Source organism: Telopea speciosissima, chromosome 11 (genome assembly GCF_018873765.1).
Source record: "Telopea speciosissima isolate NSW1024214 ecotype Mountain lineage chromosome 11, Tspe_v1, whole genome shotgun sequence".
Lineage (NCBI taxonomy): Eukaryota > Viridiplantae > Streptophyta > Magnoliopsida > Proteales > Proteaceae > Telopea > Telopea speciosissima.
The window spans coordinates 12830542-12848144 of NC_057926.1; the positions used below are offsets into that span (position 1 = coordinate 12830542).

General features: G+C 43.3%; 1 protein-coding gene across 4 annotated transcripts in view; it reads right to left on the minus strand.

Annotated features, from left to right (window-relative positions):
* The window catches only part of LOC122645838, a 64858-nt gene extending 55130 nt beyond the window's left edge, over positions 1 to 9728 (minus strand). For all 4 annotated transcript variants that reach the window (XM_043839223.1, XM_043839224.1, XM_043839225.1 and 1 more), the window contains exons 1-3: positions 6836 to 9728; positions 6630 to 6734; positions 6371 to 6523 (exon numbers count right to left, since the gene is read on the minus strand). In XM_043839223.1, coding sequence (XP_043695158.1) covers positions 6371 to 6523; positions 6630 to 6734; positions 6836 to 9346 — 2769 coding nt within the window. In that variant the 5' untranslated portion in view covers positions 9347 to 9728. The remainder of the gene's footprint in view (positions 1 to 6370; positions 6524 to 6629; positions 6735 to 6835) is intronic.
* Positions 9729 to 17603: the final 7875 nt, after the last annotated feature.

The following is a 17603-nucleotide window of genomic DNA, read 5'->3' on the forward strand; positions in this document are numbered from 1 at the left end:
CCTACTCTACACATAATTTAGTAATAGAAAGAAATCAAAACATTCAATTAATATTCTTAAAATAACTTAAATAAGCATTAGAAATATTAAAGTGTACAATACATCAATCTTTAAACAAATGTTACATAAAATGTGATGTGTTAATGTATTCAGTCCCAACACGATCCACATAGAATTCCCATGTCATAGTGTTGCTGTAATTTTGCACATAGTATGCCACTTGAAGATGTGTAGCTGAATCCTTCAAATGTGCAGCTGATTAAACTCTCCCGAAGGTCAGAACTTGAAATCCACAGGTAAAATGAAGAAGGAGCTTCAAATGGGGTAGAAAATGGCCTTTGGACAGAACTCAACCGAGATATGTTGAGTTCTGTCGAGTTAGGTAAGTTTTAAAGAGGTAGATGGATCGAGTTCGGGGTCGACCCAAGATCTCGAGTTACCCGAGAACTCGACCGAGATAGTGTAATTTTTAAAATCGTAACTTGACTCGATTTCTCAAAAAACTGAGATCTCCCCGAGATCTCGCGAGTTCTTGAACCATGGTTAGTACTCATGATTCATCTAATAAGTCTGAGAAATCTGGTCCTGTGAGGACTTGCCATCAATGTGGCAAACCTGGCCATATTCAGCGCTTTTGTTGGAAATTACATGGCAAACCTCCACAGTCCAAGATAGCCAACACTGCTATTGTTGAACCAGCAGCCCCATTTGTGCCTATGGAGAACTGTCGTGTGACTTTGACCATGACGAAGGAGGAATATGCTCGATACAGCCAGGGAAAGGCCTCTCAGGATATTTCTTCCACTGCTACTTTTGTTCAGACAGGTAATGTCACTGCGTGTCTCTCCACCTCTAGGCCCTGGATTATTGATTCAGGAGCCTCAGACCATATGTCTGGAACCTTAGGTATCTTTTCCTCTTTACAAACCTCTAATTCAAGTGTTACTCTTGCTGACGGTTCCTTTGCTACAGTCAGAGGCACTGGTACTGTTCAGCCCACTTCCTCCTTGTCATTATCTTCTGTATTGTATTTACCCAAATTTCCTTTTAATCTCTTATTTGTTAGTCAATTCACTAATGCCTACAACTGTTCCATAACCTTTTTCCTTGATTCTTGTGTATTTCAGGATTTGCAGTCGAAGAAGACGATTGGTAGAGGCTTGGTCTCTGGGAGACTATATCTTCTTGAGGACACACCTTCAGTTGCTTGTTCGAGCACAGCCTCCCCTCATGAGATCCATTGTCGGCTTGGTCATCCGTCCTTACAGAGTTTGCAAAAAATTTTTCCTAGTTTGTTGTTCCCTTTCGTTTTAAATTGTGAGTCGTGTCAGTTTGGGAAGCTCCACTGTGTGAGTTATCCCCTTCGTGTCAATAAACGGGCCACACATCCCTTTTCTTTAGTTCACTCTGATGTGTGAGGTCCTTGTCATGTAACGTCCACACTGGGCTTTAAATATTTTGTTACTTTTGTTGATGACTATTTTCGTGTTACTTGGTTATATTTAATGAAATGTTGGCCTGAATTATTTTCCATCTTTTCCTCATTCATTGCTGAAATTAAGAATCAATTTGGCTGTTATGTTAAAATTTTGCGTAGTGCCTATGCACGAGAATATTTTTCTGCCCTGTATTTTGACTTTTTGACCACTCGTGGGATCATTCATTAGTATTCCTATTCTGACACACCCTAACAAAATGGTGCGGCAGAAAGGAAGAACCGTTACTTGATGGAAGTGACTCGGCCCCTTCTCTTTGAAATGAAAGTGGACAAATCTTTCTGGGCTGATGCAGTGTTAACTACTTGTCACCTAATTAATCGTATGCCTTCCTCTCTTTTAGGTGGTGGCATTCCTTATGCTTTGCTTTTCCTTCGGAATCTCTCTTTTGATTGCCACCACGTGTCTTTGGGTGTGTCTGCTTTGTTCAAGACCATACTCCAGGGTTATCTAAGTTAGCTCCCAAAGCCATTAAATGCATTTTTGTGGGTTATTCTCATGTTCAAAAGGGGTATCGATGTTATTCTCCTGTTCTTCGTAAGTATTTTATTACTGCTGATGTTTCTTTCTTTGAGTCTCAATCCAATGTGGATGAGCTTCGTGTAGATCCTTCCTTGGATGAGGATATTCCTCTTTGTGTTATTCAGCCTCCTTTGCAGCCTTCTATTATTCAGCCTCCTTTGAAGCCTCCGGTTATTAATGTTTACCACCGTCGTCCAAGGGAAGATGCTAACCCCACTGATTCTCCACCTACTATCGCGTCTTTGCCATCTGCTGATTTTCCCCCGCCCCTATCTTTTCTGACTTGGACTAGCCCATTGCTCATCAAAAAGGTAAACGTCGGTGTGTTAGCGCCCTCCATCTTCTTATGTTTCTTATTCTGGTCTATCGTCTACCTTTCAAACATGTCTTTCCACTGTTGCATCTCATCATGTTCCTAAGACAATTGCAGAGGCATTATCTATTTCTGGCTAGAGGATAGTTATGGAAGAAGAATTATAGGCTTTGGAACATAACCACATTTGGGACCTTGTTCCATTGCCCCCTGGGAAATCTACCATTGGTTGTCGTTAGGTCTATGTAGTTAAGGTTAATGTTGATGGCTCTCTTACTCGCCTGAAAGCTCGTTTGGTGGCCAAGGTCTATGCATAGGTGTATGGTGTAGATTACTTGGATACTTTTTCTCCGGTTGCCAAGCTATCCTCTGTTCATATCCTGATTTCCCTTGCCACCTCTCATCGGTGGCCTATGCATCAACTGGATGTTAAGAATGCTTTCCTCCATGGATATCTGCAAGAAGAGGTGTATATGGAGCAACCTCCTGAGTTTGTTGCTCAGGGGGAGTTTGGGTTAGTTTGCGAATTGAAGAAATCATTGTATGGATTGAAACAATCTCTAAGGGCCTGGTTTAGCCGCTTTACAGAGGTAGTACTTGAGTTTGGTTTGTCACGATGCAATTGTGACTACTCTGAGCACTCTCTTTTCTATCGTCAGACCAACACCAGCAAGATTTTTCTGATTGTATATGTAGATGATATCGTGATTACTGGTGATGACTCTACAGGAATTGATAGTTTGAAAACTCATCTACAACAAAGATTTCAAACTAAGGATTTGGAAAATTGAAGTATTTCCTAGGAGTTGAAGTGGCTCAATCCACGAAGGGAATATCTCCCTCACAACGGAAGTATACTCTTGATTTGCTTACAGAGACTGGGATGCTAAGATGTAAACCTCTTGATAATCCAATGGATCCCAATGTCAAACTTGCTACAAATGAGGGAGATGCTCTTGATGATCCAGAAAAGTACAAAAGGATGGTTGGAAAACTGAATTACTTGACATTCACTCGGCCTGATATCTCATTTCCGATCATGTTGTAGGTTAGTTCATGTCATCTCCTAGAACTCCTCATTGGGATGCTGTTATTCGGATTTTGAGGTATCTCAAGAAGGCTCCAGGACGTGGATTAGTGTATACTGATCATGAACATACACGAGTTGAGGGATTTTCTGATGCAGATTAGGCCAGATCCCCAATTGATCGAAGATCAACTACAGGTTACTGTATATTTGTTGGAGGTAACCTTGTCTCGCAGAAGATTAAGAAACAAAGTGTGTGGCTAGATCAAGTGCCGAGTCAGAATATCGAGCCATGGCACATGCTACTTGTGAGCAGGTTTGGTTGAAGATGTTGTTGACTGAACTTGGGTTTGAGAATTCTAAACCAATGCAGTTGTGGTGTGACCAAGGTTCACGATCTCGTCTCGCCATTTCGGGCAGGTCGAGATTTCCGAAATTTTGCCCGAAATATGGTATTTTTCTGTCATATTTTGACAGTCCATCTCGGTAGGTTTTTGGCCATATTAAGGCCTGATACTTCGTATACACCCTTATTTAAGGTAAATAAACACATTTAAACCTTTATATTGCAAAAAAAAGTGAATTCAAAGTGGTGTTTTGGGTTTGCACCTCAATTGACAGTATACAATCGGACCCTGATGTATAAATAGTAAAATACACATTGCATAAGTACTAAAAGACAATAACAAATTTAAACAGAGTAATTAAACAAAAATAAAGTCAAATGTAGCCTTTAGTTTAAACTTTAAACTCAAAAATTCACAAGTGCATAAGTTCATAAGTCATAACTCATAAACTCCATAAAAGAAACTCCATAAAAGTCATTAGTTCAATACTTAATAGCCAATACACAAAGTCACAACTCACAACTCACAACTCACAAGACTCACAACTGTCATAAAACAAATCCTAATAATAATTGCTATGCCTTCCTGGATCGACCGCACTCATGCTCCACTGGAGTCGACGTCCATTGCTCTCTGTCTGAAGGACATACATGGACCACGGTAAAGTTTGGGAGAAGAAACGAGTGTAGTCATCCACAATTGCCACATAAATGGAGTCACCAACATACTGAAGGTAATCTATCCTAGGAATTTGTATGAAATATGCCGATATATTCCAAAAGATCACGAAATTTCCCCGAAATTTGTACCTTTTCCATTTCGTATGGCCATTTCGTCTCGGTAGTGTCGAGATTTTCGAAATATACCGATATATCGGCGATATTTTGCGAAATCTTGAACTATAGATGTGACAACCAGGCAGCAATACATATTGCCTCAAACCGCGTATTCCATGAGAGAACTAAACATATTGAGGTGGATTGTCACTTTGTGAGAGAGAAACTCCAACAGGGCATAATCTCTATGAAATATTATAGACTGGAGAACAACTTGTTGATATTTTTACTAAGTCTTTAGTGAGTGGGAGGGTTGACTACATTTGTAACAAGCTAGGCATGATTGATATATATGCTCCAACTTGAGGGAGAGTGTATAAGGGTAGAAAGGGCATTCACCTTTCTTGGGATTAGCGTTAGGGAATCTGGCGCTAATACCGAGAAGGGATCCCTCTCTTCCCTCTTTATGTTTTTCTGGTTTCCCTTTATGCCCCTGTACAGGATCCCTAATATATGAGAGGTTTTCTGGGTTCTCTCATTAACAAGAGTTGAGTTTGCTCTCTCCTTTTCTCTTCTTCTTTCTCCTCTTCTTCTTCTATTTCTCTGCTACTAATAGGGTCGTCACATTTTTAGTTCCAAATCCGCTTGGGACCTCATTACAGCCTATGGGCCCATCGCTCCCTAGTGCAAGTTGGTTTGGTATAATAGGCATATTCCCTGCTAGAGCTTCACGGTCTGGCATGCCCTCTCTCACTGCCTCCTGACATAGTCCTTTCTTTCCCAGAGGCTGATTCCGATTTCTCCCAAATGTTGCCTTCGTTGGAATGCTCTAGAAGATGTGGATCATCTATTCTTCGATTGCCCTTTCTCCTCTTCGCTTTTGGAAGGAGGAGAAGGATTCTTCCCTTTGATAGAGAATGGCCTTGGGCGGACATATCCTTTGGTGGTGGCTCTTCTTGCAACACTTGGGTAAGCTAGTCTTTGGCGCAGCAATCTATCATATTTGGATGGAGCGTATCTCAGACGGTGGGCTCCCTCCTCCAGGACCTTGCAACAGATTATGTCTTCCATAGCCTTCGCATCAAATGCAAGCTATCTTCTATTCTTTCTCGATGCATTGATTCCCCTCGGAATAGGTTGATTGTGGACTCTCGGGGCCTCCCCATCACTCCTCCTAGTTGAGGGTTGGGCTTTTTAGTATTTGCTTTTGTTTCTTCTCCCTTATATGGGAGTCCCCACTTTCCTCTTTCCATGGTAATGAATTTTTTATTCACAACCCCCCCCCCCCCCCAAAAAAAAAAATCTATACATGGTTATCAGCAGCAATAGCTTTCTCTTATAGCTCAGACAAGCAAATCAATTTGAAGCTTACTTCCATGAGCAATGAAGCACAGTTCATTGCCAGAAAACACGTTATTCCAAATCGTTAACAAGAAAAATCAGTTTGTATGAAAGGGGATCCTCTGTTTTCTCTCTCTGTTAATCAAATTTATTATCCCTCCAGGCTTCAATATTCAAATACAACTTTTAATGGATAGCTTTAAAATCCGAAGACAACTTTCAATGTATCGAAGATCATCAAACAATAGCATGTTTGCACCAGAAGGTTACATAATCAGCTTTTCAAAATTTATTCTGAGATTTTAGACCAAATTAATTGCTATTTCAAACTTCAGCTAAACTTATCAAGGGAGAGCAAGTTCTTGCGTAGCATTCTCTAAATGTCATGCCACACAAAACATCAAAAAATATGCTATGGAAAACTCACAGTGGTCACACAAATTCAGTCTTTCATAACGAGGTGAAGGAAACAGTAATTGATAACAGAAATCACGTATAAACATCATTTTATCTGGAAAAATCAGTTATAAATGTGATACGGAGACTACCAAGCGTTCTCTCTCAGATGGTCTTCCAGCAAAGCAGCTCGCTTTAATTCTTTTTATTGCTACATCAGAACCTTTCCATTTTCCATGATAAACAGCTCCATATGTCCCAGATCCCAATTCTCGGATTTCCTCCAGGTCATCATTTTTTATTGTCTATACAGGAGGGGAAAAAAGGAAAACATTTTAAATGGACACTGATGGAAAAGGTAGAAATACATCGGAATGACATTACTGAATACGAGAGATTATGGAGGAATACCTGCAACCCTTTAGCCAAAGCTTCTTCCTCTGCCTTAGTTGGCTCAATCTTGGAGATGTTTGGATGGTCACTATCAGAATCATGATCCAAATCTAAATTGTTGATCTATGACCAGAGTATATTCAAGTAATGGTAAGTAAATAAAATCCGAAAGAACATCTACTTCTAGAACAAGAAAAAAGAACTGTGGCAGGGGAAGTTCTCACCACTGATTCTAATTCATGCAAAGCTGCTTCTTTTGACATTGGATCAAGCAAAACACCACCATCAGCATTTTCTTGCACTGTAGCTTTTACCTCCTCAACACCCTCTAAGGCAGCTTTTTTAACAGAAGCAATCAACTCAGGTAAGAAACTCAAACACCTAGCTGAGAGGTCTTCTTTCTCTGTGGCAAGAACATCTGTTTCACCATGTTTTACAGTATCACCATGCTCTTCAGCAGGTCTGATGTCACTTGAAACAATATTTCCTTCCCCATTTTTCTTATCAGGCTCTTGGTTTTCTTTTGAGAAAGCAGTAGGTGCCACATCAGAGTGCCCAGCAGTTTCTACACACTTAAGTTCAGAACTCTCTCCTAGCATATTATTCTCTACCGTCACTACTCCAACAGCAATGTTATCTCTTGGCCCTTGAGTGTAACCTAAAGCAGTTGAAGCACCCACCTTATCATCAATCACAGCTGCCAGTGAAGACACCATTGGCACGGCATGGTCAACCATGTTAGGTTGGGTTCGAACAGGATCTGAAGCAACATTCTGGTTTTCATGACAAAGGTTGTGCGCTTTTAATTTTGAAACATGGCCATGGGGAAATTCCGATGGTGGGGACCCATCAAAGGCATATACTTTTTGGGATGGCCCAGCCCAAGCATTTGAATTATCCACAGCAATACAAAAACGAGGACTACCCTCCTGGGTTCCCCTTAGGAACCCTGAGTTTATCGTACCATTGGCTTGAGGCAACAAGCTCGACGGTTCATAAGATGATGTGACATGCAGAGGGTTCTGCACCTTCCTCCATAAAGCATGTGAAGGTGCAGGTCCGTGTGACACCTGATAAAGATTCTCTGTTGCATAAGCAGGAGGGAAGTTCCCATAACGAACTCCACGGTCTTCAGGTGCAGGAATATGACTGTGAAGCCCACTTCCAACAACTTGGTCAGGAAACCCTCCATTCCCCATTTCAGGTCCAGATCGAATATACCTAGGGTCATCATGGTTGATACAATTGGAAGAAACATGATGACCATCAGAGCAATTACCATGTGCAAGAAGAGAATTCACACCAGTAGTACCATCTACAATGTAGTGCTCACTCATTCGTCCAGCTCCAGACACATGTGTCCTAGGTTCCTCACCACAATGGTTTAATTGATGGTGTAGGGCCCAACTTCGTTCATGACCATGAACTTCATTATAGAAAGATCGAGCCTCATTTTGTTCCATATTCAACATGTAAGTCTCCCTACTGGAAGCACATTGGGCACATGGATTAGCAAATTGGTGGAATTCATTCCCTGTACTTGGCTGCTCCAAATGTGGTTGTTGCACACCATGCTTCCAACGAGAATCTGGATAACGAGCAGCATCAGATGAAGTTAGATTTCTTTGGAAAGCCATTCGACAGTGCTCACAGATATTACTCCCTTCAAAAACATTGTGTGAATGGCTCAAGTTGCCTGGAAAACCAGCCTTATCACTAGGTATAGCTCCAGGAGGAAGCCATACAACATTGTCAACAAATTGTGGCTGGTGATCATATTGGGGCTGATGACTCAGTTGCTGCCGTGCATATTCCTCAGACAACCTATCCAAGCCCTTATCGTGTAAGTCTCCAAATGTCATTCGGTAATGACCCGAAGATGGCGAAGATGGGTACTCTGGCAAAGGCCAAGGATCATGATGCCCATGGTGCCTGGGTGAACAGTATGCAGGGCTCCAAGGAGTCTCGATTTCATTATATCTCTGAGTGTGGGATTGTTGATGTGGGCCAGATCCTAGATGAGGAATGGTGAGATGACGTAAATTAAACTGTGGCAAAGGCATCTCGCAATTCCTCTGGTTATGGAGACCAGCCTCAAGGCTGATTGAATTAAAATACTGTTCAGCTACCACAGGACCCATTGTAGGGGATTCAGACTGTTGCTGCTGTGACCACCTGTAATCAGGTCCATCATTTAATGCATCCACATACCTCCTTTCAGTTTCCCTCTCATCTGTATCAAAGTGTGAAGAAGCATCTTGATCTGGATGTGAGAACAGAAATATCCTGAGTCTGGTAAACCCATCCCCGGCTCCCAACTTATCATATTCCTCCATCATATTGGTCACATCGTCATCATTAACAACCGAAACCAAAGCATCGAGATCTTCATCTGGCTGCTGATACTTCAACAAAGCTGCCCCTTCGAAAAGCTCTCTCATCCTAGCCATCAACTCCTCACAAGTAATCTCCCTAGGCAAGCTCACAATCCTAGTCTCTCCCCCAACATATCTGAGCTTCCCATCCAGAGGTCTAGGCAAAATGCTACCTGCAAAGCTACAAAGGAACTTGACACGAGGGCTTTCTTCATTCGAACCCGGCGACTGCGTAGTTGTTGGGGCTGTGGCAGGTGTCTCCATCCCAAACACAGCCTGGTACTGCCACTGATGATGATTAAAGAGGTTATCAGACTGCGAGCACGATTGTTCCAAGCGCCAAATTCCTTTATTACACATGAAGTGTATTCAGAACCAATAGCCAACGAGCTTCATAGATCCCAACACAAATCCAAAAGCCAGTATTCGAAGCTCTCGAAACCAAATCGACAGATACTCCATTGGGGAAACTGTAGTAGGCAATTCGTTTCTTCGACAGAAATGAAAACCTAAATAAATGAAATTTCTTTTCCAACATCAAGAGCTATGATTACTCCTCCGAGTAACCATCAAACCATCTCATCCATTTAAAAACACTGAAACAAAATCCAATAAATCGTCGAAAAATCCATCAACCCTGTACAATTAAGCAATCAGGGAATTCCCAGAAACCCTATCTTCCCATCCAGATCCGATACTAGAGGGAGAACCAATTAAGTTCTAACTGAGTATATACCTTTAGATACCGATTCCGGTGGCAACACAGGATCGCTGAATTCGATATCCAAACAAGGACAGACAGTGAATCTTATCAGCTAACGCGTCTTCTTTGTCTCTCTCTCATTCTCCTCTCTGGTCTCAGCTGATGATTGAAACAAAAAGCAAAAAATACATTCCAGAGAGAGAGAGAGAGAGACCACTAGCGATTCAGAAAACTAAATAAACGTAAAGGAAAAGGAAAAAATTATGTGATTCTAATTTTATTTCATGAAAGGGTTGAAGCTCTCGTGACGATGAAACGGAGATATGAAATGGAAATCTCTTCTCTCTCTGTACGTGTGTGTGAGCTTGTGAGGTGATGAAGGAACGATGATGAATGACCGCCTTCCTTCCGTCTCGGGGTTGCAAGATGCGCTGTCGAGCTGCCAGGTCGGGTACCACGTGGCATCACGTCGTTGATCAAGAAGAGCATCAATTTTTCTCCGTTCACTTTTCCGGTCTTTCCATCTTTTCTTCTTTCTCTACTCCATGATGTAAATTGAGCCCTCGATTTCAAACCCAAGAAAAAAACAAAAGGGGGAAAAATACTTGATTAGCCACTATTAGGTTTATGTTTAGAAAACTAATCATTCATTGTTTTAATTAACAAAAATAAACTGTTTTGAGTTTGGATTTACAAAACTAGCCAAAACAGTGTCCATTGTTCATCTACAGATTTGTTTACAATTTTACCCCTCCCTCCTCCTCCTCTGCCTCCTCCCCTTCCTAATCCGCTCCCACTTCGACAACTCTCTGGCGAGCACCATTCCCGCAACCGCAACACCACCACGCTACCACCCTGCTCTGTGAATTTCCCAATAAGCTCCTTTTTCCGCACTCAACCTGCAACCACCCTCCCATCGTGCCCATCTGCCCCATCAATCGCCCTAGTGTTGGAATCCAAACCTCTAAATCTCGAGTTGATCAATGAAGAAGAAACCATACTTTTCTGGTCATGAAACTCGTCCAATGAATCACCACACATGTTACTGTGATAGAGTGGCTTCCCTCGCGCCCACACCAGTAGAAAATCATCTATTCCAACACCCTTTCAATTGACTTGCAGATTTTATTTTCTTTTTATTTTTCTAAGATGGGGCAAACAGAAACAAATAAGAGGCATTAGCTTACCGCTTCATGTTCATTTTTTAGTTTTTTTTTATAGATGGGATAAACTCTGCTCAATTTTTTTCTTCTGATGAACTGCCTGCAACTTCAACCACTTACGGCGTTTGACAGAGCACGAGTGTTACAAGAATGAATGCTATGAGTTGTCATTGTTCAGTGTGGCAAGTTTGAGCTCTTGATTCTTAAAGCAATCATTGTGACCTGATTTATTCGGTCCGCCCCAGAGAGTAATTCGAAGCTCTTGCCCAAGGGAAAGTTTGCTTTAAAACTTTCTCAAGTTGGGTGTTCTCAAGTTGATTAGACACTGTAGAAGGTCACCTCACTTGGATTACAAAGATATGCATGCTTTGAGAAAACAAAGCTAGGACAAGATTTTTGGGCTACGATGGTGAAACAAGCAAAGATCACATCAATTAATGAGGGTTCACTTTCACAAGTGCACTCACAAAGCCATTGTACCAAGCATCATAGACACCTAGCCAAGCGGACCCAAACGTAGCAAGGCACCCAGCTACGCGCAAAGCCACGCAACCAGGCACCCAGTCGAGCAGCCTCGCCGAGTAGGCTAGCCCAACCAGGCGCCCAGCCGCCCGTAGCCACGCAACCAGGCGCCCAATCTAGCAAACCGCGCCACGCAGGCCTGTCCGGCCAGGACCTGACCACACGCAAGGCCATGCAACCAGGCACCCAAGCCACCAGCAAGGCAACGTAGCGAGGCTCCCAACCGAGTAGGCCCGCCGATCGAGGCCAGCTGGCCAGGCACCTAGCCACACGCAGGGCAACTGGGGCCCCAATCGAGAAGACCCGCCGGGCCGCCCGCCCAGCCAAGCACCCGCTGCGCGCAAGGCAACGCAACCAAGCGCCTAACCAGGCAGGCCCACCATGCAAGCCAGTCCAACAAGACACCCAGCCACGTGCAGCGCAATCGAGCACCCAAACAAGCAGGCCCGCCGCGCAGACCAGCCCAGCCAAACACCTGGCTATGCGCAGCCACGCAGCAAGGCACCCTGACGAGCAGGCCTGCCACACAGGCCAACCCAGCCAGGCACCCAGTGGTGCGCAAGACCACGCAGCTAGGCGCCCAATCGAGCAGGTCAGCCCGGCAAGGCCCCCAGTCGCATGCAAGGCCATGCAACCAAGTTGTCACGCTTGTATCCCGATAAAAGATATTTAACAATAAAGGGGGTAACTGGGACCACAGGTGTCATCCCAATACCTACCAGGATAATAGATACAGTGTCCCGAGCCACAGTCCACCCTGTTATCGAGTAATGATAACAGCAGCGAACATATCCAAAGAAATAAATCGTCCCAAATACAGAGTTAGCGGAAGCGAAATTTAATTAAATCATGTGAATATAGAGCATCGGTTCTCTAATAATAACACATAGTACAATTTTAATATCTCGTAACCATTCATTTCTCTCCTTATAATTAAACATAAAGTTTATACATGTATGAAAATGAATACAAAAATTAAATAATAAATGACACCACTAGGGCACCATTCTTAGGTGTACATCGCCATCCAAGTCACAGCCACCGACTCCACATGATTCGCATCCATACGTGCGCATCAAGAGATTACCTACATATCAACTAAAAGGGGGTTGCGCAACGGGGTTAGCTCCACAAGCTAGTGAGAGAGCAAAGGGGAATGCAAATACATACAATGTTAGATTCATTTTTCACCTAGCACACAAATTCTAAGTCAAGTGTATACTACTGTGATAACTCGGGAGACACTGAGGGTCACTTAACTTATCGCCCTAATGAAACCTTAATTATCACAAGGGAGCCTACCCCGGTAGAAGCCATCGGACCACCCAGTGGTAGACCTCGATAGCCATCACTACCCCTGACTTGGCCACTCTCCCCCACAAGCAACAGGTGCTCAGGACTACCCAACACATAAACCCTATTGGTAAGGGTCGTAGCATAAGGGAGAAAGAATCCTAGCCGCAGATAAACTACATGCAAATCCTATCGTCCCGAGAGGCATTCCGGGCGCATCAACGTCCCATTCCATCTAGTACTCGGGTACTAGCCCGACACGACGCATACAAATCAGGATGACAGATAACAGGTCTCATAATTAATTTCTGGGGCTCCGGTACTGGTACACCCGGCACCGTAACCCAATACAATAGTGAGAGTAATATCACATCACATTCATAGTAGTTCACCCTTGAGATAAATAATGCAATGCACACAATGCTTATATTTTATATAATAGCATGATAATGATTGCTTAATATATATATTTAAGCCGAGATAAATCACCCAAAACCCACTCACCTAACTCGGGTGTCACCCGGCGTGGTTGACATGAATCTCACTGGTGCACTAGCTATCCATCGAGTTGGGTAGCCTAAGAATACAAAAACAAACGTCAAGAGGTGTATAGAAGGGTCCTATGTTATGCCCCCAATGTTAAAATTAGGTTTCAACCAAGACAGCATGGACGGACTCATGAACGGAAGCAACAGGTTGGGTCTGCCCCTGAGTCTGTTCAGGCCAAAAGGTCAAAACACGAGGGATGGATCCACGAATGAAACTTCTACTTGAATCCATTCCTGCATCCGTTCAATTTCTCAGACATACCCGAGAGCGGGTAAAACCACATACAGATGCCCCATCTTAATCCATCCTTGCATCTGTTCGATTTCTGAGAGATTCCCGAGAGGGAACGGACCCGCAGGCGAAGGCAACAGAGTAATTCCATTCCTTCATCCGTTCGACTCCAATCACTGGGATTACATTGGACGGACTGACGGAAGGAACCACGACGGTGAATCCGTTCGTGCATCCGTCAGAATTCTTTTCCGAGATTTTATAGGGTCTTTCCTTTAGCTTGAAACCCTGAGTTCACCTTGCACTCAGGGTCATGGAGGGGGTGTCTTAGGTCTCCCTAGGGTCATTAGAACCTGGGTTTACCTCATAGATCCAAGATCTCATAAGGGTTTGGCTCCATTTGGTCCAAGGGTAGGGCTTAATGGTTTAAAACCAAGCATTCAGCAACAATGGCTACAAAGCAGCTTATAGAAGCCTCTTTTAGGGTTTGGTCATCACCATTAGAGCTCCATTTAAGGGCTGAGCTTCACCTTGAGTCCTAAATGTAACCCTAGGTTAGCTCAAGCTCAAGGGATCTACTTCAATCAAGAATGGTAATGGAAAAGAGGGATGTACCAAGAGTTAGAGCTGACCTTGGTGACTAGAGCTCCAATCCCAGCCCTAGCCAGCCTTGAAGATCCACCTCCTCTTCCTTTCCTTCCTTTTCTTTTTTTCCTTCTCCCCTTTTTCTTCTTTTCTTCAAGCCTTGATCAGGCAGTAGAAGGCAAGGTAGGGCAGCCAACCTTTTTGGCATGCCTTCTGTTACGCCTGTGCCCGGATTTATTATTTAATAATGATTTCTCTCTCTTGTGACGTATAGATTCTGCTGTCGTGTATGCTGGTGAATTATTTTCACTTGTGGTCAAACCTAGCCACAAGATCATTGACCACATCACGGGCCTGCCTGTGGAGAATAGGTTCCTTAACCGGCAGTGGGGAAGATTTATCGATGGTGATTTTGTCGATCACCCTCCTAGCACGAGTCCACAAAGTAAGGAGTATTGAAAGGCATTCCCCGTGTCCCCACAGTTAGATACCTCCTTTGGCGATGAGCTTAGTATCGCGATCGGGAAGCTATTCGGGATAACGAAGGACACGTCGTGACGGCTAAGGGGTAAGACACTAACGTTTCAAATGATACTGTACCTTACTTTAGTTGACCTTGGAGTGTGGGCTAAAGCCCGATCGAATTCCTTGTGCTTTTGCTTTTACAGCAGTAGCGGACGCTCGAGCGGACTCACCAAGACTGAATCCACCTGTTAGTCCTCCCATGCTGTCTTTGGTCCTTGTGTGTTTTCCTTATGTGGGACCCACACCCTATACCTCAGACACTCTAGTTTAGCCTTTTAGACGAGGTTGGTCTCATCCTTGTCTTTCCGTGGTTTGTCGGTTGCCATTGGGTGGACCCATTGGCTAAATAAGTCTTTTAATGGGTTTTAACATTAGAGTCCCAAATCCAAACAGACCCTAAGATGGGAGATTAATCTTAAAACTAAGACTTAACCCTCAAGTATCAATTACTTCTCCTTTCACCTACCCCAAACCGTTGGAGCTGTGGGAGCATTGAAGGCTTGAAGAAGAAGGGCTTGAGAGGCTGTGGAGGTGGAAGACATCGATTGGTTCAACCTTGAGGTAAATGACCTCACCTACCTCTTCCTCTCTTCCACTTCTAGGTTTGGAGATTCCATTGGGATCGATTCCAAGCTTGGGGGTTCTCTTGGGAACCCATCAAACTTTATTAATTATTTCCTTTGAGACCTATAATCCCTCCTCTTGGTGCATTCATAACCTTGAATGACCTTATGATGTTCAACCATCTAAACCTATTTCAGGTTGGGAGAAACTCGGGAGATGGATCCAAATCTCCTAAAACCCTCTAAGATTTATGTTGGATTTCATATAGCGAACCTCCAACGAAGGTCTAAGCTCACCTCCCCAACCCCGAGACCCTTTTTGATCCATGAATAAAGGGCTGGAGGAGATGCTCTTCGCAGCTTTCTAAAGGAAGGGCAACGGATGAACAACCAGATTCACTGTCGTGTATCCGTCAGTTAGTCCGTTCAGCTTAACCTGGCTGTTCCTCTGGCCGGAGTTATAAGCGAATCCACCTAAGATGAATCTGCCCAAAACCCAGAATCCTTAAGTTGCTCTCGGGTGTGTCTCAGGGTTGGAACAGATCTACGAGCGGACTCACGTTCTGCATCCGCCTGTGAGTCTGTTCCATATATTTTCAGGGCATGGCCTAGACAGATCCACGATAGGATTCACCTGTCTGGCTCCATTCCTTCATCCTTTCCTGCTGTCTTGGCCCAAATTGCATTTATTTGTAGGGACCTTTTGTGGGACCTGCCTATACACTTCTAACACCGTCCCTATGCATTCTCAGACCTTGGAATCTGCACGGGAGTAAGTGCACTCAACCAAACTTCACCAAACAACAATCAAGCAAGCGGTGAGTGGGCTTTGGGTGATGTTTGGGATTGATATATATAATTATAAGAATGCATTATTTAGATTAATATATTATTCTCTATGCTTGCATTCATTCTTGCTATGTTGCATCTTGCATATGAAACCTGTGATTATGAATTGATGGGATGTGAGTATGATGTTTTATATTATAATATTGGGTTACGGTGCCAGTTACACTAGTACAGGAACCCTGTGACTGTTATAAATATGATATTTACTTGCTTGCCATCCTGGTCTGTATCCATCGTGCCGTGCTGGTACCCGGGTACTAGATGGAATGGGACGTTTATGCACCTGAAATACCTCTCGGGACGATAGAAATGCATTTAGTATATCTATGGTTAGGGTGACCCTTGCCAACAGGGGTTCATGTGTTGGATAGTCGAAGTACCTGAGGTCTGTGGAGGTGGGAGAGGCCAGGTCATGGGTAGTAACGGCTATCAGGGTCTGCCACTGGGTGGTCATGATGGCTTCTGCCGGTGCAGGTCCCTTGCGATAATTGAGGTTTCACAGGGGCGATAGGATAAGTGACCCTCAGTGTCTCCCGAGTTATCACAGTAGCATATACCATGACTTAGATTGCTTGCTAGATGGAAGATATGAATTTAACATTTCATGCATCATAGACTATGTGTGATTGTATGTATGTGCACTCCCCATTCCCCTCACTGGCTCAGTGGAGCTAACTCCTTGTGTACACAACTTTTAATTCTGATGCAGGTGATGGTTACTTGGCTGGCCTGGATGTGCAGTCGGCAGAGTATGATTGTATTGGGACAGAGGAACCTGAGTATATGTCAGAGGAAAATGAAGATGGTTGCCCCTGTGATGATTACGCCTATGGGCACTGATGTTTCTAGAGTGTTGACTCTCCCTTTTGATTCTTTTAGGGCGTTATGCCCTATATAAACATTTACTGTAATAACTCATTATAGTTTTGAGTAGTTATGTCATGGTCAGCTGACGTTAGTCCTAACTATTACATTATCATATAGACTTAAATGCTTCTGCTTTATATAACACTGACGATGATTTGGAATATATTTAAGTTCCTTTTACTCAAATGGATTCATTTGGGTGGGCCTTGGTAGTGACTATGTGTCCGCTTCTATCCCGATATAAGATATTTTGCCACATAGGGGTATGACTGGGACAATTACACATCATCCCAACACCTACCAGGATCACAGATGCAGTGTCCCGAGCCACAGTCCACCCAGTCATCACATTAAGATAACAGAAAGGAACGTACAAAGGGAAATAAATCGTCCTAGATACAGAGTTAGCGGAAGCAAAATTAAATTAAATCATTTGAAATTATAGAGCATCGGTTCTCTAATGATAACACATATTACAATTCTAGCATAAGTAACCACTCATTACTCTCCCTATAAATAAACACACAGTTTATATATGATTGTGGAATGAAGACAGAAAATAATAAAATAACAAATAACCGCCACAAGGGCACCAATCTTGGGTGTATATCTACATCCAAGTCACAACCTCGGGTCCCACTTAATTCATATCTAACGGTGCTCATCTAAGTAGTACCTCCTGCATAACAACTAAAAAGGGGTTGCACAATGGGGTTAGCTACACTAGCTAGTGAGGGAGCAAAGAGGAATGCACATACACCATACAA